The following is a 23289-nucleotide window of genomic DNA, read 5'->3' as shown; positions in this document are numbered from 1 at the left end:
TGCATTCATTTTGTGATATTAGTGAGTAGTGTGTATTGTCAATGGGGGATCAAAAGAAAAAGGCCGGGGGGAACTTGTGAAGTTCGTTGTACCTCATCTAGTTATTTCTAATGCAAAAACAGGGGATCTGATTAAGGGGGAATCAAAAGCAAAAGATCAGGGGTAACTTGTGAAGTTTCCGGTACCTCATCTAGTTATTTCTGCTCTAAACAAATACTATCAAAGTTTAAGTTTGTCATCGTCAAAAAGTGAGAAATTGATGGGTTGTCAATGTCTTTACCTTATGCTTCTTATGTCTTGATGATCTAACAAACTTATTGTTAAGAACCAGATAAAGAACCTGACACACTTGGTACGCATCTCAAATGAACAAAATCCAGTCACATCTCCAGCAAATGAACTACTACAAAGAGGAACACAACAGGGACATAATCCCTTGGTGTTCTCTGACAGAAGTACAAGTCAACAACAGTTGGAACGCAAATACAAAAAGTGAATGTATGTAGAAAGTGATTGTCTGCAATTGTACACGCGATAGTGCAGCAGACAGTATGGCAGTCACTTCTCATTGGGAAGAAGCGTGTATCAAGAATTGACATCACCATTGTGATGTCTTTTGTAGTATAACAACCTAGTGCAAGGCACAAGATATTCACTTGAGCATTTAGTGATATTCTCTCAGGCAGAAAAGTGTTCATCCAGCATTGAAGTCACAAGTGTGTCAAGAACAAGAAGGCAACTCCACCAAAGGATCAGTTTCACAATGCATCTATGTGTATCCGTAGTTGAGTTGTAATCTTGTTATTTGTTCTTTATTGTAACTCCTAGCTTACTTTCTTAGAAACTGTATTTTAGGAAACCCAAAAATCACAAACCCTCTAGGTTTGTGTTATGACTAGAGTTAGTCATAAGTTAAAGTCTTTGTAACTAGAGAGTGACAAAGTGGCTTGTGGTAAGAGTATCACAAGTTAGTTAAGTTGAAGTCTTTGTAATAAAGTCATTACAAAGTGGCTTGTAATAGTGAGATTACAAGTTAGTGAAGTTGAAAGCCTACAAGGGCAGGTCGTGGTTTTTGTCCCCTTGAGTGGGATTTTTACATGTAAAAATCCTGTGTCTCTTTTACTTACTGCTTCATAAGTGTTCTCAGTAGAAACTCATAGAGGATCAGGTGCTTTATAGTTTGGTGGACTCATATAAGCTATATATATATTTCTATGTATTATTTATTAAAAAAAGTAAACAATAATTTCGGCCGACTATTTATGTAAAGATCCATTTTTTGCATTTTCTTTCTTCAAGAAGTTGGGATGAGGAGAACTGGGGTAAATATCTTTTACATCATGTTTCTTCTAATTTGTTTTTTCCAAGAAGGAACTGCACTTCTTATGCTATAAAAGAATGTTTTATGACTCACATCTCATCCATGCTTAAAATTGAATGTGTGCATATTTAAATTGCATAGACCAATAATGCAAGCATTATTACATTTTTTTCAGTGGTAATTAGTCAAATTTTATTTACAAAGAAAAAATATCTACCAACAATTCAGAAACCCCTAAACTTGGGAAACATGCTGTAAAAAGGGGTGGGGGAGGTTATAGGAGATAGTAATATATCATCTTTTTAGGTTTATAATTTATATTGCATATCCAGTTACTTGTAATCAGAGGCGGAGCTAGGATTTGAACCTTATGGGTTCGAGATTATAATCTTTTTAAGTTACTGGGTTCTAAATTAATAATTTGTACATATTCATTGGATTTCTTAATGCAGATACATGGTTTGAACAAAAGTTACTGAGTTCGGCCGAACCCACAAACAACACTGTGACTCCGCCCCTGCTTGTAATTGGCTTATGAATAATCTTGTATTGTAAATTTGTTTACATTGGCAGCGTATCAATATTAAATCTAAAAGTTACTATTTTTTACACCTCTTAAATTATAATCTTATACAATTCACACATGAAAAAAGCAAAAAGAAAAAAAGAAAAGAAAAGAAAAGAAGACAAAACTCTTTGCAAAATAAAACAAAAGTACATTACAAAATCTAAAGACATCAACTTTTGGAGAATATTAAACTAACCATTCAAAGAAAGTTTTATTCTTTATTCTTGAGTCTTAAAGGAGAAATCTAGAGATCAGATTGTACTACAAATATAGTAGGAAGCTTGAACTAGAAAAAAAAAAAACATTTTCCAATTCTTTCAACAGACAGGCAGTCTTCCTCTATCCTTTAAACTCTTTCCTTTGATCTTTTCTCTTTTACTATCCTTTCTCTTTTTTCACCAAAGTTCGGATTGGTTTTGGATTTATTTTTTTTTAAAAAAAATAAAAAAATACTTTTGAAACTCAAGATCTTATTTAAGTATGCTATGTGAATTATGTGACTCTAAATGGTATATTCTTATATAACGAGGGGGGTATTTTCCATTCTATTTGTGGACTAGCTATAAATATGGGAAAGCTAACATGACTTTTCATACGAGTTTAAGTTATATATACTGATAAAATAAAGCAATTTTACCGTATTATATAAGTACAATTTAATTGACTGTAACAATTATTTTTTTATTTTTTAAGTTATCATATCAAGTTTGATATGAAAAATATTGTTGTAGGTAAATTTTACATTACACTGTCAATGCACGAAACACAAACTAAATTCATAAAGGTTTAGTGCACTATATTTACTACACATTACTTGAATATATCATAATCGCAGTATTAATTACTTTCCATAATAAAGATTAGGCAGTCCAACTTCCAGTAATCCAATCCACCTTTATCCCTTAGAAAAGCCAAAAAGACAATAAGAGAGACAATTTAGCTTTGCCTCACATGCTTTCCACTTTTTCCATACAAAACTAACAACCACAAGAAAGGCACAAAATCCCCTCTTTAAAACCTCTATTAATTCCCTTCACTTCTACTCTCACCAACAATTCCCACTACCCTTCTTACTACCTAGAAATTCAAGAATTCATAAAATATACTTCTCCATCTTTGATCATACAAAAAAAGAGAGCAAAAAATGAGAATCGGTGGTAATTATACTTTCCAACAAGCACTAACTACTGAATGTGCAAACATAGTAAAACAAGCTTTGAACTTAGCTAAAAGAAGAGGCCATTCCCATGTCACTCCTCTTCATATAGCTAGTGCTATGTTAGTTTCCTCTTCAGGGCATTTGAAAAAAGCTTGTTTTCAATTACATTCTCATCCACTTCAATACAAAGCTCTTGAACTTTGTTTCAATGTAGCCCTCAATAGGTTACCTACATCTGTTTCTAGTCCTGTTTTTGAGCCTCATGCTCAAATTCCTTGTCTTTCTAATGCTTTAGTTGCTGCTTTTAAAAGGGCACAAGCATATCAACGTCGCGGCTCAACAGAAAACCAGCAACAGCAGCAGCAGCAGCCCATTTTAGCCCTTAAAGTTGACATAGAACAACTTGTTATTTCAATTCTTGATGATCCAAGTGTTAGTAGAGTAATGAGAGAAGTTGGTTTTTCTAGTATCCAATTAAAAACCAATATAGAACAAGCAATTTCCTTAAATAGTTGTTCAAAAGTTGGTGGTGTTAGTACAAAACCAATTATCCTAGGAAATACCAACATGTCTCAAACAACATTAGGTGATCAAGTGAGGAATGATGATGTGATGAGTGTAATAGAAGCAATGATAAACAAGAAAAGGAAAAACATAGTTATTTTAGGAGAGTGTTTAGCTACTGCTGAAGGGGTTATTAGAGGAGTTATAGATAAATTTGATAAAGGAGATATATCATTAAATATGAAACATGTGCAGTTCATCAGTGTCCCACTTTTTACACTGAGAAATGTCTCAAGAGAAGAGTTTGAGGTCAAACTTGGAGAGCTTAGGACTTTACTTAGAAGCTATGTAAATAAAGGGGTTGTTTTATACTTAGGTGATCTAAAATGGATATCTGAGTTTTGGACTAAATACAATGAGCAAAGTAATAATACTAGTTATTATTCCCCTGTGGAGCACATGATAATGGAGCTAAGTAGATTATTATGTGGTGGAATTAAGGAAAATGGAAGGCTGTGGCTTATGGGAATTGCCAGTTTTCAGACTTATGTAAAATGTAAAAGTGGCTGTCCTTCTCTACAGACTCTTTGGGATCTTCATCCTCTTACAATTCCTGTTGTCAGCTTGGATCTTAGCCTTAATCTTGAGAGGTATATATTTCCTAAACATTACTCCTTATTGTTACCATTTATAATATGGATCGGCCATTTTTTGCATGTCTTAAACGTTCATATAATGATACAACAACAAAAAATCCAGTGGATTCCACAAGTAGGGTCTGGGGAAGGTAAGATATTGTACGCAGCCTTACCCCTACCCTGGAAAGGTAGAGAGGCTGTTTCCGATCATATACTAATAGTGTAAAAGAATTTTTAAATTATGATCAAGTAACTTAAAAGATAACTGCAGGTAGGAGTGGCAAATGGGCGAGTCGGGTCGAATATGGTTCGGGTCGAAAACGAGTAATGAAAAAACGGATAAATTATCCGACCCGACCCATATTTAATACGGATAAAAAACGGGTTAACCGACGGACATGACTTCTTGCATAGGATCACTTTTGGGAGAATTCTTAGCCCCCTGACTTGAGGAACCCCCAATTTGAGGCTTTAGGTTAGACTCATTGGTTATCTATTGGTTATCCATTTTCTAAATGGATAATATGGTTCTTATCCATATTTGACCTGTTTTTAAATAGTTCATTATCCAACCCATTTTTAATGGATAATATGGGTGGTTAACTATTTTCTTTGAACCATTTTGCCACCCCTAAACGCAAGTAACCACCCACTGTAATTGTGATTTAACCGGAATAGAAAATAAGGCAAATTACTTGCTACAACATCTTAAAATACATTGATAGTGTAAAAATACTGTACACCGTCAGTGTATATAAGCTAATCCTTTTTGCATTACTTTTCAAGAAAGAAAAAGTAAAAGAAAAGCAATATTAAGTGTTTTATTTGATTTACTTTCTTCAAATTATATATCTCTTTGACTAATCATCTTTTTTAATTTTCTTCTTTCATTTCTCCAGTGATCTGCATACTCAGTTTAGAAGCAAGACAACAGTAGATGGTTCAAGCTTGTCACTTGTTAGAGATGGAGTGAAAAAGCAGCTAACTTGCTGTGCTGATTGTTTGGCCAACTTCAACAGAGAAGCCAAAAGCATTAATGTAGTCAAAACTGAGTCTACTACATTTTACAGCAGCCCAAGTTTGCCTTCTTGGCTCCAAAAATACAAGGAAGTGAATACACAAGATAACAACAACAATCAGGTTTCTAATTATTCCCTTAACAATTCTTGTTTAAGTATGAAATCTTGAACACCAAAAATGTTTTCTAAAGGGACTAATTTTTTGGTATATTTAAGTTATGCACTAATAGTGTAAAGATTTTTTTACATTATCAGTACTCCCTCCGTCTCAAATTATATGTCGTGGTTTCTAAAAATAATTGTCTCAATTTGTTCTTTTAGAAGTTCAAAAGTAAATTAATTATTTTTTTCCTATTCTACACTTAATATTAATTGTTCTTGAAGACTACAGATACCTTAATTATGTAAGACATAAATAAGGGTAAAATATTCAAAAACCTTTCTTATTTAATATTTTTTAAGGGGTGCGTAAAGGAGAAACACGACAAATAATTTGAGTCGTAGAGAGTACATTTTTATCTATGATAACACGTGAGCTACCATTTGTACAAGATTATTACCTACTTTCTTACTATAGATAGTACGTGTAATTTTCTTTATAGTGACCTGATTGTGTAAAATCTTTTAAATACTTGGCAGTACGAATAAGTTAAATTCATTTTTTTTATTGGTGTTGCAGGACTCTGAAGAAATGAGAAATCTTTGCAAGAAGTGGAACTCTATTTGCAATTGCATTCACAAACAATATCATAATTTTCTAGAAAAAGGCTTTGGCACTCTATCTTCATTATCATCTCCTCGTTCCTCTACTTCAATATCTTCATCAAACCAATCAAAGAAAGAACACCAATTCTTGGAATCAAAGCCTGAGCTTTTATCCAATCCCAATTCAAGTCCTAATTCAGCTTCCTCAAGTGAAACGGGTGGATACAATATGGATTGCTTAAATAGGTTCAAAGAGTTTAATTCAGAGAACATGAATATCATTTGCAAGGCATTGGAGAAAAAAATTCCATGGCAAAAAGATATAATCCCTGATATTGTAAGCATAATTCTTCAGTGTAGAGGCAAAAAGGAAGAAACTTGGCTTTTTTTCTTAGGTGCTGATTCTGAAGGAAAAGAGAAAATCTCAAGGGAATTAGCTAAAATTATCTTTGGCTCTCAAGATAACTTCATTTCCATTGGACTTAGCAGCTTTTCATCATCAACATTAAGAGCTGATGATTCAACTGAAGAAGTCAGTAATAAAAGATCTAGAGACGAGCAAGGTACATACCGTTGAATAATGTGATCGTCATATGATCGCCTTATTTAAAAGTTTAAGCTGTTATTTTATGTCTCAACATGCCCCATACGAGTGAACCTGATTCTTTTTCTAGGATCAAACACGTAGAAATATTTTTTTTATATATTTTTAATTATATTATGTCTCAACAGGTAAGAGTTATTTAGAGAGGCTTGCAGATGCAATCCAAGAAAATCCGAGCCGTGTGTTTTTTATGGAAGATGTGGATCAAGTTGATTCTTTCTCACAAAAGGGAATTAAAAAAGCTATTGAAAGTGGAAGCTTTACCCTTCCTAATGGTGAGTTAGTGTTTGTTAAGGATTCCATAGTTATTTTTAGTTGTGAGGATTCAAGACCCTATTCTCCTACTACTACTATTGAGAAGAGTAATGGTGATGTTGTAGAGGAAAAAACAGAAAATGAAGCTTCATTGGATTTGAATATTGCAACAAATGGAGATGATATTGGGATTTTGGAGGCAGTGGACAAACAAGTCATGTTCAATATTCAACTCTTGTGAGAATTAAGTGAGAAAAATAACTCTAGGCTTCCCCCACCCTAGGCTAGGACTACTTTTTGGTACTTTTTTTTTGTTTTTCTTTAATTAAGATCCCTTTGATTAGATTAGATGAAGAGTTTAATGAAGAACTAAATGTATATTAACACCTCTTTGATCTCTTTAATAGACTGCTGAGTTTTTAGCTTCCATACACTTCTGAGTTATATAACTTCTTTCTTCATTCATATTTTATGTTGTACTTCCGTTATTCAAAGAAAAAAATACTACTTCCTTATTAGTCCGTTAAGCAGATGAAACTATTATAATTTTTTTTTTTAAATTTTAATTTGAATTCTTCATTATACACTGAATAACAAGTACTTTTATTGTCGCACAAATGTTATGACATGTTCAAAATCATAAGTTATAAAAGTCCTATAGCTAGCCATACAAATGTTATAACATATATAATGTCATGACCCCAAACCGGACTCGATCGTGATGGCGCCTCTCGTGAAGACAAGGTCAGCCGACACAATTCCCAAATTCATTCATAACAATTTAAGTAATAAAACTAAGTCGAAATCATAATCATAAATCCCAAAATAAGGTAAATAATACAGTACAATTTGCGGAAGTAAAAGCAACACAGCCCGATATCGGGGTGTCACTAGTGATGAGCATCTATCCACATACTACAAGTCTGAAGAGTCTACATAGTCTAATACAGAGCTAAAACAGAGAAAAGTAAGATAAGGAAAGAAGCTCTGGGCTGCGAACACCGGCAGCTACCTAGAGAATCTCCGAATCCGCCTGAGCTGGAAGCATCAACACTCGCTAGCGGGACCTAAAGCGCCTGAATCTGCACACGGAGTGCGGGGAGTAAAGTGAGTACTCCAACTCAGTGAGTAATAATCATAAATAAAGACTGAAAAATATGAAATCACGTAAGGCACATCACAGGCTATAAGGAAGCAGTAAAAGCCAGTTAAAACAGTGAAAATACGTAAAGTCATTCTAGTTCAGTTTAAACTTCATGAAATGCCTTTTTAAACAATTAAGCAAGTAAATGACAGGAAACTAGGAAAGACAAACACATAAAGGATCGCCCCTCGGGCACAATGTCAACAAAATTCGCCCCTTGGGCAATATCATAGAACAACACCAGCCCCTCGGGCTATATCTCACATCACAATGGTACCCGCGCTCACTAGGGGTGTGCAGACTCCTGGAGGGGCCCCTTACGGCCCAAACGCAATATCAAGTCATCTCGTGGCATCATCACTAGGCTCTCGGCCTCATATCAATAAGCCACCTCGTGGCATATAAATCTCAGGCTCTCGGCTTCATAATCATAATCAGGTGTTTCCTCACAACATAGGCCCTCGGCCTTACTCAGTCAAAATTCTCACAAGCCACTCGGGCAATAGTAAAACATGATGTTCAGCCCAAAATATCATTTAAAATCTCATTTAAGTATTAAAGCAGAGTAAACATGGTTGAGTTATGAAAACAATAGAATATAGCATGACTAAGTTCAAGTATAAAGTCAAAACAGTGAGAAAAATATAAATAAAAATCCCCTAAGGGTTCAAATAGTTGGCATGAGGCCCAATATAACATTCATCCCAAAACGTGATGATAGCAAATAGTTTTCAATCAAATACGTGGTAAAACAATCATTCGGGATGAACTAAGTCACGCTCCCCAATAGTGCACGACCCCACGCTCGTCATCTAGCGTGTGCGTCACCTTAATATAGCACAACGATGTGCAATCTGGGGTTTCATACCATCAGGACTACATTTACAATCATTAGTCACCTCGATCCGGTCCAAACTCTAGACCGCAATGCCTTTGCTCCTCGAATCGGCCTCAACTCGCGTAGAATCTATCCAAATCAGAATCACAACGTCAAAATATGCTAAGGGAACGAAGCCCATGTGAAAATAATCAATTTACAACATCAAACCCGAAATTGCTCAAACTCGGCCCCCGGGCCCATGCCTCAGAACCCGACAAAAATTACATCAATAGAATCCTTGTCCTCTCACGATTCTATACATATCAAGAAAATCAAAATCGGACCTCAAATGGACCCTCAAATCCCCACTTAAATGTCTCTTAATCTCAAGCCCTAATTACTCATTTTGCACTGATGTTTCCCAAAATTTCACCACTAATTAGGCCTTTAATCGCATATAAACGAGTTATGAAGTCAAAAATCTTACATCCACGTGATTATCCTTTGGTTCCCTCTTCAATTAGCTCTCTAAAGCCTTCTCCCGAATGAAATATGGTGAAAACCCACTCAAAATCGCGAAGGGAAAGTTTTTATACTTTCTGACCCAGACATTTTCGCACATGCGGTCCTTTTACCGCTTCTGCGCCAAATCCACTGCATATGCGGTTTTCACTTAATTGCCAATTTACGCATATGCATTTAGAATCTCGCACATGCGCTACTGCAGGTGCGTCGCTTTCACCGCTTCTGCGATCCCTGATGATTTTCTGCTTGGCCGCATCTGCGGCTGACTTCCGCTTCTGCGGGCATCGCACCTGCGGTCTTCCAATCGCAGGTGCGGTTATGACAGAAACCAAAATGCTTCAGCTGCAATAACTAAATTCCAATTCTTCCGTCACCCATCCGGAATCACCCCGAGGCCCCCGGGACCTCAACCAAGAGCACAACCACATCATATACCACTACCCAAACTTGTACCAATCTTCGAAACACCTCAAACAACATCGAATCCATCAAATCACATCGAAATCAAACCTAAGGTTCCAAAATATTCCGAATTTCGCTTTTGATCAAAAAGCCTACCAAACCATGTCTGATTGATCTGAAATTTTGCACACATATCCCAAATGACAAAACAAACTTGCTGCAACTCCCGGAATTCCATTCCAACTACTATATCAAAATCTCACCTATCAACCGGAAATTGTCAAAATTCCAATTTCACCAATTCAAGTCTAAACCTTCTACGGACTTCCAAAACACATTCTGATCACGCTCCTAAGTCCCAAATCACCTAACGGAGCTAACCAAATCATAAAATTTCCAATCCGAGATCATATACCAAAAATCAAGACTTGGTCAAATCTTTCAAATTTTAAACTTCAAACTGAGGACTGTTCTTCCAATTTCATTCCGATTACCCTGAAAACCAAAACCGACGAGTTACATAAATCAATATACATAACACGGGGCTAGTCAAGCCCGAGAGCTGGTGAGCGAAGGGCAAAAGCTCAAAATGACCAGTCGGGTCGTTACATCCTCCCCCACTTAAACATACGTTCGTCCTCGAACGTGCCTAGAGTTGTTCCGAAAACCATCAAATCGCTGTGTAACCTTACCATGCACATACCCGGGGGTGATCCCACGTCACCCTATGTCATATATGTCTGATAACATAATGTAACTGAAATTTTCACAATCCAACATAGCCCATAAATCTTAGAACCCCATTCCACTTCTGAAATCATCCACAAGATCAGAATCTCACATCTATACTCTGAATAAGCCCGACCAAGCGGTAGTAACCCATACCTGCAACCTTAGGTGCAATTACATGATATACCACATAATTCAAACACTTGTAGCGATAACTTCTAATCACAGTAGCTGCACACAACAACCGAATACCGATAGAAAACCTCTTATCAACTACAGTCTCATTCCAACACTTTCATATACTACCAATGATAAATGAAATATGTAGTAAGCCATAACCATTTCTCAGATCAACCATTCATGAAGCTACTTCTCCTTTGGCAAAGACCATAGAGAATTTCTGAGCCGAACCTCGATATTATCCTTCCAACATGCTGAAATCGAATCCATTTGTTTTCATTAAAGATCCCAACGATCTCATCTAATCTAGGACAACTACTCTGGTGACATGACACCCCAATACAGACTAAAGCCACAACTCGTGCAATCCGCGCACCATTAAGCAACAATCCGAACGTACTCAAATCATGAAAATGACTCAAATGAAATAGCAGTACTGCAAACTCACCAGTACCACCACACACAATGCTGAAAACCCGTCACACATCATAGAAACAGAACACACGAATCTAACCCGCAGGATCATACCTCCACATAGCTTTGCTCCAATGCGCAACCTCATTTACATGAAACACCTCAAGTCACTATGCTCAAAATCGACAAACATGCGCAATATGATGTCTAAAACCAAAGCAATCATCATAACCACCGCGAAGCAATTGACACAACATTACACAAACCCGAAAGGACATAACCAATACGTCATCCACCGAGCAATACCCAGTACTCTTCCCGCTCGACTTCCACTATGAAACCCCGATGGAACCGCACCACATGTGCCTATAACCAACAAATTATAGCGCCTCACCACATAGAAAAGTAACTCATATATCACCTCCGAGCACTAATAGCTCAATAACAACCGAATCAACACATCCCTCGCCAATAGCGACTCGAAGTCAACAAAGCCGTCTCGATGCAGAACATACATCCATATAGGTCTACCAATGAACTCCTTATCAAGGAGTTCCTAAAGTTGCTCCTTCAACTCCTCAAACTCCGCCGGTGCCATACGATACGGTGCCCAACATCAAATCCATACCAAAATCAACAACCTTGTCCGGCATCATGCCCGGCAGCAGGAAGCACATCCCGAAAAACCCCTCATCACTGGAACTAAATCAATGGTAGGAGCCTCTGCACTGACATACATCACGAAGTTTCGGCCAAATAGGAAAGACAACCCTTCCCAGCCATCCGTTGGGTGTCTTCAAAAATGACACCACCCTACTGGGAACTTAATCCGTCGAACCTCGCCACTCAATCCGTGGCACTCCCGGCATAGCCAACATTGCCGCTTTAGCGCAACAGTCCAGAATAACACGACACGAAGACAACCATCTATACCCAATATTACATCAAAATCTAACATACCAAGCAGCAAAAGATCCATTCGGGTCTCTAAATCCCAATAGTCACTATACAGTGCCAATACACACGACCCACAACCGCAACATAACCTGTACATGAGAACTCCCAATCTCCAACTCCATATAGCACACGAATCTCTATATTCGATCCAAATTCCACCGTCCGAATATACAACACACCTCAAACACCCAATCATTCCATGAGAGGTACTCTTATAATTCTTCTGTGCCACCAGGCAAACTCGAATATCAGCAGTCGATCCAACAAGAGAGTGCCGCAATACAAATGAAGCATCATCAACTCAAACACTTGCCCCCTTTTTTTTGAAAATACATACTCTCATCAAGCCAGACCAGTTAGTAATATCATTTCCCTAATCATCTGAAGATCATTACCCTAATCATCTAAAGATCATTACCCTAATCATCTGAAGATCATGTTGCCTAAGAATTTATGTCCTTCCTTACAAAACTGAACTGTGACCTCACACATGCAAATCTCGATGCTACGCAACATATCACACATACCATATCATCCTAGGATACACATGAGAACTTCATACCCCTTTCGGGCCACAAGAAGCTACGTACTCAACTAGCCAAGAACTTTCCATTGAACTCAACTAGAAGAAAATCACCACACATCCCATACTTTTCATGCCAGTAGAAAACATACACCTCTAAACTGTGGCAGAAAACCATCAAGAACTCTCTGAATTTCATTTGCACAAAACTAAACCGTCAGGACTGAATCCTTCTAACTCAACCAAGCTATGCAGGACACTAAAACCCAAGAGCATTACCGCGAAACACCTATATAAACTCATTACCTCATAAGCATCCAAATGACTAATCATATCCTTACCATACGGATCCAGCCTACTACCAAGCTATCCCATCTATCCGAGTTTCCTTCTGATTTACCTTCAACTTGAAACTCCCTTTTGCTATAACACCACAATTCCTCAACCTAGACTCACTACACGAGACCCAAGCACAAAACCACACCGACTAAGGCTCGTAAGCCGCTGAATACTCTCTTAAACATCCCCAAAGCACCACATTCGAAATATTTTATTCAGAAGAGACTTCATGCGAATCTAAATCCGTTACCTTCACCTTCTTAATGCTGATAAATAGAATCCCATAGTTGATATAGAAATGCCACAAGCCTTGACACCCTCCAATGCAAACCTCAGTTTCTAGCCAAAATACAAACTTGAAAATCTCTAATTATTACATGTAAAATCTTGAACACATTAGAACCATTCTCGAGAGTCATTCACTCTACTCAAACTACGATTATTCTGATCAAACGAACCGAACAACATGTGCCTTATTAGCACTCTGACACCGCAGAATGTAACCCCACCTTAATTCAACCAAGCAACTTTCTGCCCTATGTACCGAGCATCCTTTACCAATAACCACTCAAGACGTTTCGTGATTCTCACGCACCTATGAAGCATAGCATAACCTTTGTCAAAATTTCCCTTTACTCAAGCCCTCCTCGGTCTCAATCTCCGTAAGCTATAACTGATTTACCCGTACGCCTCAAACTGGAACTAACATAACACATAATTGTGCAATCAACCAATCAATAGCGGACTCCCCTACTTGGATCAAAGCCAATGATAAAATCACATAAATAACTCATAATGCATATACTCTATCACTCCCATAATACCATAGTGAGATTAACTCAATCCTTCATAAGCTTGTGAAAAATATACCATCTAGTACTTTAAATCTTTTGCAAATCTCCCATTCACTCTCGTAATAGTTAAACCCACTCTCTTAGGCGACCCAAATTCAAATTGCAACACATACATTCCCCTAGTGACAGAGATCTTCCAACAAATGACATAAAGGATTACACAAACTTTAAAACAATCTGCAGGAGATAACCCACCTGTTTCGCCTCAACTAACATCTCTTTATACCCTTCCACCATTATAGGCATTACGTAGTCGCCTGATCTTCCTGAGTCTGAACTCATATCACAACGTGAAATCCACTTCACTCTCCCCAACTGGAAAACATGAAAAAATTCTTCACGCACCCATAACGCAGGGCTATACCTCAAATCAAGATGAAAATCAAGCACCTAATAGTTCTTCTATCCTCCAGCAGACCCTTCTCATCGCTTCCAAATCATAAGAACATATCTCGCAGTCATAACATATTCATCACATAGATATCCAGTCATCACTCCCACTAATAGGGACACTATCGGCAATACAAATCCAAAAGCATGTGCCCACACAATCAACACCTCAGTGCTCCAACAATAGGCAAAGACCCGACCTCAAGTCCTCCAAACTAGCCCATCATCAACACACAGAGATCACATCTCGCCCCTCGATCAGGGAATCACAAGCCATCAATGCATATCTGATATGGAGCATTCATGCGCGCATACGAACACGTGAAAGGAATTCAAAGAGTTATATTTCAAGTTGAATCGAGGACGCACGATAAGAATTCAAGAATGTGAAGTTTTTCCTAAAGGTTCTGCAGCCTCCCAAGGATAAGTACAGACGTCTCTGTACCGATCCTCGAGACTCTACTAAACCTGCTCATGACTCGTGAGACCTATGTAACCTAGGCTCAGATACCAACTTGTCACGACCCTAAACCCGACCCGGTTGTGATGGCGCCTTTCGTGAAGACAAGGCCAGCCGACACAATTCCCAAATTCATTCTTAACAATTTAAGTAATAAAACTAAGTCAAAATCATAATCATAAATTCCAAAATAAGGTAAATAAAATAGTACAATTTGCGGAAGTAAAACCAACACAGCCCGATATCGGGGTGTCACCAGTCATGAGCATCTATCCACATACTACAAGTCTAAAGAGTCTACATAGTCTAATACAAAGCTAAAATAGAGAAAAGTAAGATAAGGGAAGAAGCTCTGGGCTGTGAACGCCGGTAGCTACCTAGAGAATCTCTGAATCCACCTGAGCTGGAAGGATCAACACTCGCTAGCGGGACCTAAAGCACCTGAATTTGCACACGGGGTGCAGGGGGTAAAGTGAGCCTCCAACTCAGTGATTAATAATCATAAATAAAGACTGAGAAATATAAAATCACGTAAGGCACATCACAGGCTATTAGGAAGTAGTAAAAGCCAGTAAAAACAGTGAAACAGTGAATATACATAAAGTCATTCTAGTTCAGTTTAAACTTCATAAAATGCCTTTTTAAACAATTAAACAAGTAAATGACAGGCAACTAGAAAAGATAAACACATAAATGATTGCCCCTCAGGCACAATGTCAACAAAATTCGCCCCTTGGGTAATATCATAGAACAACACCAGCCCCTCGGCTATATCTCACATTACAATGGGTACTCGCGCTCACTGGGGGTGTGAAGACTCCTGGAGGGGCCCCTTACGGTCCAAGAGCAATATCAAGCCATCTCGTGGCATCATTATTAGGCTCTCGGACTCATATCAACAAGCCACCTCGTGACGTACAAATCTCAGGCCCTTGGCCTTATAATCATAATCATGTGTTTTCTCACAACATAAGCCCTCGGCTTTACTCAGGCAAAATTCTTACAAGCCACTCGAGCAACAGTAAAACATGATGCTCAGCCCAAAATATCATTTAAAATCTCATTTAAGTATTAAAGCAGAGTAAACATGGCTGAGTTATGAAAACAGTAGAATATAGCATGACTGAGTTCAAGTATAAAGTCAAAACAGTGAGGAAATATCAATAAAAATCCCCTAAGGGTTCAAATAGTTGGCATGAGGCCCAAATATGGCATTCAGCCCAAAACATGATGATAGCAAATAGTTTTCAATCAAATACGCGGTAAAACAATCATTCGGGATGGACTAAGTCACACTCCCTAAAAGTGCACGACCCCACGCTCGTCATCTAGTGTGTGCGTCACCACAATATAGCATAACGATGTGCAATCCGGAGTTTCATACCCTCACGACAACATTTACAATTATTACTCGCCTTGATCCGGTCCAAACTCTAGCCCACGATGCCTATGCTCATCAAATCGGCCTCAACTCGCATCGAATCTATCCAAATAGAATCACGATGTCAAAATATTCTAAGGGAACGAAGCCCATGCGAAAATAATCAATTTACAACATCAAACCCAAAATTGCTCAAACCTGGCCCCCAGGCCCACGCCTCGGAACATGACAAAAAGTACATTAATAGAATCCTCGCCCGCCCACGAGTCTATACATATCAAGAACATCAAAATCAGACCTTAAATGGCCCCTCAAATCCCCACTCAAATGTCTCTTAATCTCAAGTCCTAATTACCTATTTTGCACTGATTTTCCCAAAATTTCACCACTAATTAGGCCTTTAATCACATATAAAGGAGTTATGAAGTCAAAAAACTTACCTCCACGAGATTATCCTTTGGTTCCCTCTTCAATTAGTTCTCTAAAGCCTTCTCCCGAATGAAATATGGTGAAAACCCACTCAAAAATCGTGAAGGGGAACATTTTATACTTTCTGACCCAGGCATTTTCGCACATGCGGTCCTTTTACCGCTTTTGCGGTCCCGCTTCTACGGTCTCGCTTCTACGCCAAATCCACCGCATTTGCAGTTTTCGCTTAATTGCCAATTTCCGCATCTTCATTTAGAATCTCGCACCTACGCTCCCGCAGGTGCATCCCTTTCACCGCTTTTGCGGTCCCTGATGATCTTCTCCTTGGCCGCATCTGTGGCTACCTTCCGCTTCTGCGAGCATCGCACCTGCAACCTTCCAACCACATGTGTTGTTATGACAGAGACCAAAATGCTTCAGCTACAAAAACTAAATTCCAATTCTTCCGTCACCCATCCGGAATCACCCTGAGGCCCCCGGGACCTCAACCAAGAGCACAACCACATCATATACCACTACCCAAACTTGTACCAATCTTTGAAATACCTTAAATAACATCGAATCCATCAAATCACACCGAAATCAAGCATAAGGTTCCAAAATCTTCTGAATTCCGCTTTTGATCAAAAAGCCTACCAAACCACGTCTGATTGACCTGAAATTTTGCACACATATCCCAAATGACACAACAACCTATTGCAACTCCCAAAATTCCATTCCGACCACTATATCAAAATCTCACCTATCAATCGGAAATCGTCAAAATTTCAATTTCACCAATTCAAGTCTAAACCTTCCACGGACCTCCATGTCATGACCCAGAAATCCCACCCTCGGGAGTTGTGATGGCGCCTACTCGTAGAAGTTAAGCAATCCATGAACTTAGAAACCACTAACTTATTCGTTTTTATACATGTTTCGCTAGTTAAATTATCAATGATTAAGCATTTAAATGACAGCGGAAAATAAAATTTAGCGAAAGTATTAAATAAATATGAAACCCAAATATCTAGAAACCAATACATGTCTCTACCCAGAACCTGGTGTCACATCATCCACGGATTACTAAGAATACTACATACATCAGTTTGAAAGAAAGATAACATTGTCTGTCTCGAATACATGAGATAACAGAATATAAAATAGGATAGAGTAGAATATAACATTGTCTAGGTGGACTGAAGGCTGGCTCCCGAGCTAATATTGTAGCATCAGCACAACCGACCCCATGTGCTGGTAAGTATTTGGCCTAACCCCGACGAGGTAGTGACAAGGCTATGACCAGACTCCAGATAAATCTGTGCAGTTATATAATATATAGCGGAAAAAGTAAACAGGTGATAAGAAATCAAAGCTGGGGAAAGGGAACATGCTTCGGGGGTAGCAGATAAAATAGAATATTAAAGAATAATAAGGAAACTACAATTTAACTTCTAACACGGATAAAAAGAAATAAGGCAACTTTCACTTTCAGTTTCATCTTGTTGCAGGCGTGCAACCCGATCCCATTTCTCATATCTTGTGGTAGGCGTACCACCTGCTCCCATTTTATTATATCTTGTGGAAAGCGTACCACCCGCTACCATTTTATTATATCTCAAGGTAGGCGTACCACCCGTTCCCATTTCATTATATCTCGTGGTAGGCGTACCACCCGCTCCCATTTCATCAATCTTGTGGTAGGCGTACCACCCGCTCCCATTTCATCATATCTTGTGGTAGGCATACCACCCGCTCCCATTTCATTATCTCTTGTGGTAGGTGTACCACCCGCTCCCATTTACAAGTCATCACAAAATTACAAGAAATCCCGGTAAGGGAACAAAAATAATATAATAACTTCCCGGCAAAGGAACAACAATATCGAAACAGTCATCCCGGCAAGGGAGAATCAGCTATAACCAAATACTAACTCATTTTGTGCTCAGCTCAATTAGTGACAATACTCAATCATAACTAAGATCTACGAGGATAAAATCAATCTTTACTCAATATAGGAGATCATTAATTAAAGCATCTGAAGTGCCATCTAAGAGCACAACAACATTCAAATTTAAGACTCACAGTCATGCTCGACAGCAACGTATAGATACTCGTCACCATGTCTATACGTCGCACTTAACAAGAAGCAAGTAGCAAATAGGACTCACCTCCCAATCCCTCAAGCTGAGGTTAGACCGAACACTTACCTCGAACTTTCACGGCCAACTCAAGCTTGGAACACCACTTTTCCTTTCAAATTCGGCTCCAAACCAATCGAATCTATACATAATTGACTCAATATTATCAATAAGTGCTAAACAATCCAATTTTTAATGTTCAATTATAACTTTCCAATCATTCTTCCCAAAATCCCAAAAATCGACCCCGGGCCCGCTTGGTCAAAACACGAGGTTCGGACCAAACCCGATCACCCATTCGCCCACAAGCCCGAATATATAATTTGTTTTCAAATACGACCCCAAAACGAGGTCTAAATCACAAATAATCAAAAAAAAACCCAACTCTACCCAAATCCCTAATTTCTACCCTTAATTACATGTTTTAGGCCTAAAATTCTAGTGGGTGTTGATGGAAAATGAAGAAAACGAGTTAAAGATTACTTACCCAAGAGATTATGGTGAAGAGAAGCTTCAAAAATCGCCTAAGAGCTTTGGAGAAGAAGAGGTTTGTGAAATTTAATAAAATTCCGAAAGTGTTTTGTTTTTGGCCTTTTTAAAATCACTGGGCGAAAATGCCCTTCGCGTTCGCGACTGACCCTTCGCGTTCGCGACTGACCCTTCGCATTCACGATGGTCAGGCTGGGTAAGACTTCGCGTTCACGTACACGGGCTCGCGTTTGCGAAGAGTAATCTCCTCGATCCCTCGTGTTCGCGTCCAAGGGTTCGCGTTCGCGTAAGACAACTACCCCACCCCATGCCCATGCCCAGGCCCATTTGGCCTTCGCGTTTGCATGGCCAAGACCGCGTTTGCGAAGGGTTATCCCTCCCAAAGCCTCGTGTTCACGACCTGAGCTACGCGTTCGCATATAAGGAAATTCCTTCAGCAATAATTAACCCATCGCGTTCGCGTGGGTACTCCCGCGAACGCGAAGAAGGAAGTGCCAGAAACCCAACAGCTGAGAAACCTGTAACATTTTCTAAGTCCGAAACCCTCGGAAACACATTCGAATCACACCCGAGCCCTCGGGGATCCTAACCAAACACATGTACTAACTCAACAACTTTATACGAACTTATATGTGCGATCAAATCGCCAAAATAACCTCAAAAATAATGAATCAAACCTCAAAATCAAAGGATTTTTCTCAAACTTCATAAAACATCAACTTTAGTAATTTAGATCTGAATCACGTTAAACGGACTCCGTTTTCAACCAAATTTTACAGAAATGAGTTAAACCATATATAAGACCTGTACCGAGTGCCGGAACTAAAATACGGGCTCGATACCATCGCTTTCTAATCATATTTCATTTCAAAATTCCTTAAACATTTACAGAAAACAATTTTACTTAAAAATTCATTTCTCGGGCGTGGGACCTCAGAATTCGATTCTGGGCATACGCCTAAATCCCATATTTTTCTACGAACCCTCCGGGACCGTCAAATCGCGGGTCCGGGTCCGTTTACCCAAAATATTGACCAAAGTCAAATTTATTCATTTTAAACTCAAATTTCATCATTTTTCACAGAATTTCATATTTAAGCTTTCCGGCTACGCGTTCAGACTGCGCACGCAAATTGAGGCGACTCTAAATGAGGTTTTCAAGGCCTCGGAAGCATAGAATGCAATTAAAAACAGGTGATGACCCTTTGGGTCGTCACATTCTCCACCTCTAAAACAGCCGTTCGTCCTCGAACGGATAGAAGAAAGAAGTACCTGAGTTGGGGAAAAGATGAGGATAACGGCTCCGCATATCAGACTCGGACTCCCAGGTCGATGCCTCAAGAGGCTGACCTCTCCACTAAACATGAACAGAAGGAAAGCTCTTCGGCCTCAACTGACGAACCTGCCGGTCTAGAATAGGCACCGAGTCCTCCTCATAAGACAAGTCCTTGTCCAACTGGACAATGCTGAAATCTAACATGTGGGATGGATCGCCGTGATACTTCCGAAGCATGGACACATGAAACACTTGATGCACGGCTGATAAGCTCGGCGGCAATGCAAGTCTATAAGCTACCTCTACCACTCGATCAAGAATCTCAAACGGGCCAATGAACCTAGGGCTAAGCTGGCCCTTCTTCCCAAATCTCATCACGCCCTTCATAGGCGACACTCGGAGCAATACTCGCTCACCAACCATGAAAGCCACATCTCGAACCTTGCGGTCTGCATAACCCTTTTGCCTGGACAGAGCTATACGAAGCCTATCCTGAATGATCCTGACCTTGTCCAAGGCCTCCTGAACCAGATCCGTACCCAACAACCGAGCCTCCCCCGACTCAAACCATCCAACCGGAGATCGATATCGCCTACCATACAAAGCCTCATAAGGAGCTATCTGGATGCTCGACTGGTAGCTGTTGTTGTAGGCAAGCTCTGTTAAAGGCAAAACCTGATCCCACGAGCCTCCAAAATCAATGACACAAGCTCGGAGCATATCCTCCAGAATCTGAATAGTCCGCTCGGACTAGCCGTCCGTCTGGGGAAGAAATGTTGTACTCAACTCCACTTGAGTGCCCAACTCTCGTTGAACTGCTCTCCAGAAATGCGAGGTAAACTGCATACCTCGGTCCGAAATGATAGACACAAGCACACCATGAAGACGAACAATCTCCCGGATATAGACCTCAGCTAACCTCTCGGATGAATAGGAGACTGCCAAAGGAATGAAATGCGCTGACTTGGTAAGCCTATCAACAATGACCCATACTGCGTCGAACTTCCTCCGAGTCTGCGAGAGCCCAACAACGAAATCCATAATGATCCGCTCCCACTTCCACTCGGGAAGCTCAATCCTCTGAAACAATCCATCAGGCCTCTGATGCTCATACTTAACCTGTTGGCAATTCAAATACCGAGCCACATATGGAACAATATCCTTCTTCACTCTATGCCACCAATATTGCTGCCGCAAATCCTGATACATCTTCGCGGCGCCCGGATGAATAGAGTACCTGGAGCTATGGGCCTCCTCTAAAATCAACTCTCGAAGCCCATCCACATTAGGCACACAAACTCGACCCTGTAATCTCAAAACACCATCATCACCTAAGGTAACCTGCTTGGCACCTCCACGCTGCACCGTGTCTCTAAGGACACACAATTAAGGATCATCATACTGCCGATCACGGATACGCTCCAATAAAGAAGAACGAGCGACCGTGCAAGATAATACATGACTAGGCTCAGAAATATCCAACCTCACAAATCGATTGGCCAAAGCCTGAACATCCAAGGCAAGAGGTCTCTCACCGACCAGAATATAAGCAAGACTGCCCATACTAGCTGACTTCCTACTCAAGGCATCGGCCACCATATTGGCCTTTCCCGGGTGATATAAGATAGTGATGTCATAATCTTTCAACAACTCCAACCACCTCCTTTGCCTCAAATTCAACTCCTTTTGCTTGAACAAATATTGAAGACTCTTATGATCCGTGAACACCTCACACGCCACACATTACAGATAGTGCCTCCAAATCTTCAATGCATGAACGATGGCTGCCAACTCTAAATCATGAACCGGATAGTTATTCTCATGAATCTTCAACTGCCTCGAAGTATAGGCAATGACCTTGCCATCCTGCATCAACACTGCACCAAGCCCAATACGAGATGCATCACAAAACTGTATAAGGCCCTGAACCTGTGGGCAAAAGCAACACCGGTGCCGTAGTCAGAGTGTCTTGAGCTTCTGAAAGCTCGCCTCACACTCGTCTGACCATCTGAACTGGGCACCCTTCTCGGTCAACCTGGTTATCGGGGCTGCAATAGATGAAAACCCCTCTACGAACCGACGATAGTAGCCTGCCAATCCCAAGAAACTCCGAATCTCTGTAGCTGATGCTAGTCTAGGCCAGTTCTTGACTGCCTCAATCTTCTTTGGATCAACCTGGATACCCTCTGCTGACACAACATGACCCAGGAATGCAACTGAACTCAACCAGAACTCACATTCTGAGAACTTAGCATATAACTGACTATCCTTTAGAGTTTGAAGAATCACTCTGAGATGCTGCTCGTGCTCTTCCTAGCTACGGGAATATATCAAAATATCATCAATGAAGACGATCACGAACGAGTCCAAATAAGGCCTGAACACTCGGTTCATCAAATCCATAAAGGATGCTGGGGAATTTGTCAACCCGAACGACATAACCAAGAACTCATAATGCCCGTACCGAGTGCGGAAAGCTGTCTTAGGGACATCAGAGGCCCTAATCCTCAACTGATGGTAGCTGAAACTCAAGTCTATCTTTGAAAATACCTTGGCACCCTGAAGCTGATCGAATAAATCATCAATCCTAGGCAATGGATACTTATTCTTGATTGTAACCTTGTTTAGCTGCTGGTAATCGATACATATTCTCATTGACCCATCCTTTTTCTTAACAAACAACACCGGCGCACCCCACGATGAAACACTAGGTCTAATGAAACCCTTCTCAAACAAGTTTTGCAACTGTTCCTTCAACTCTTTCAACTCTGGCGGGGCCATGCGATACGGCGGGATAGAAATGGGCTGAGTGCCTAGAGCCAAATCAATGCAGAAGTCAATATCCATGTCGGGTGGCATCCCCGGCATATCTGAAAAGAATACCTCAGGAAACTCACGAACAACAGGCACAGAATCAATAGAGGGAACATCAGCGCTAGAATCGCGAACATATGCCAAATAGGCCAAACACCCCTTCTTGACCATACGCCGTGCCTTCACATACGAGATAACACTGCGGGTAGAATGACCAGGAGTCCCTCTCCACTCTAAACGAGGCATACTCGGTAAAGCTAAGGTCACAGT

At 39.9% G+C, this 23289-nt stretch overlaps 1 protein-coding gene across 1 annotated transcript; it reads left to right on the top strand.

The window, feature by feature from the left end:
- The first annotated feature begins 2920 nt into the window (after window positions 1–2920).
- On the top strand, window positions 2921–7202 carry LOC107806945 (protein SMAX1-LIKE 3-like). The gene is made up of 4 exons (XM_016631221.2): window positions 2921–4202; window positions 5090–5330; window positions 5889–6477; window positions 6647–7202. The coding sequence occupies exons 1-4, from the start codon at window positions 3034–3036 to the stop codon at window positions 7012–7014; spliced, it is 2367 nt and encodes a 788-aa protein (XP_016486707.1). The 5' UTR covers window positions 2921–3033; the 3' UTR covers window positions 7015–7202.
- Window positions 7203–23289: the final 16087 nt, after the last annotated feature.

The sequence above is a fragment of the Nicotiana tabacum genome, chromosome 11 (genome assembly GCF_000715075.1).
Source record: "Nicotiana tabacum cultivar K326 chromosome 11, ASM71507v2, whole genome shotgun sequence".
Taxonomy (NCBI): domain Eukaryota; kingdom Viridiplantae; phylum Streptophyta; class Magnoliopsida; order Solanales; family Solanaceae; genus Nicotiana; species Nicotiana tabacum.
This window is presented reverse-complemented; position numbering and strand designations above follow the sequence as displayed.

What these genes read in the sequence shown, in the direction of transcription:
- LOC107806945 (XM_016631221.2), top strand. Translation starts at nt 3,034, where the DNA reads ATGAGAATCGGTGGTAATTATACTTTCCAACAAGCACTAACTACTGAA. An exon ending in CTTAGCCTTAATCTTGAGAG is followed by an intron (nt 4,203 to 5,089) that starts GTATATATTTCC and finishes TCATTTCTCCAG; the next exon opens with TGATCTGCATACTCAGTTTA. An exon ending in AAGATCTAGAGACGAGCAAG is followed by an intron (nt 6,478 to 6,646) that starts GTACATACCGTT and finishes ATGTCTCAACAG; the next exon opens with GTAAGAGTTATTTAGAGAGG.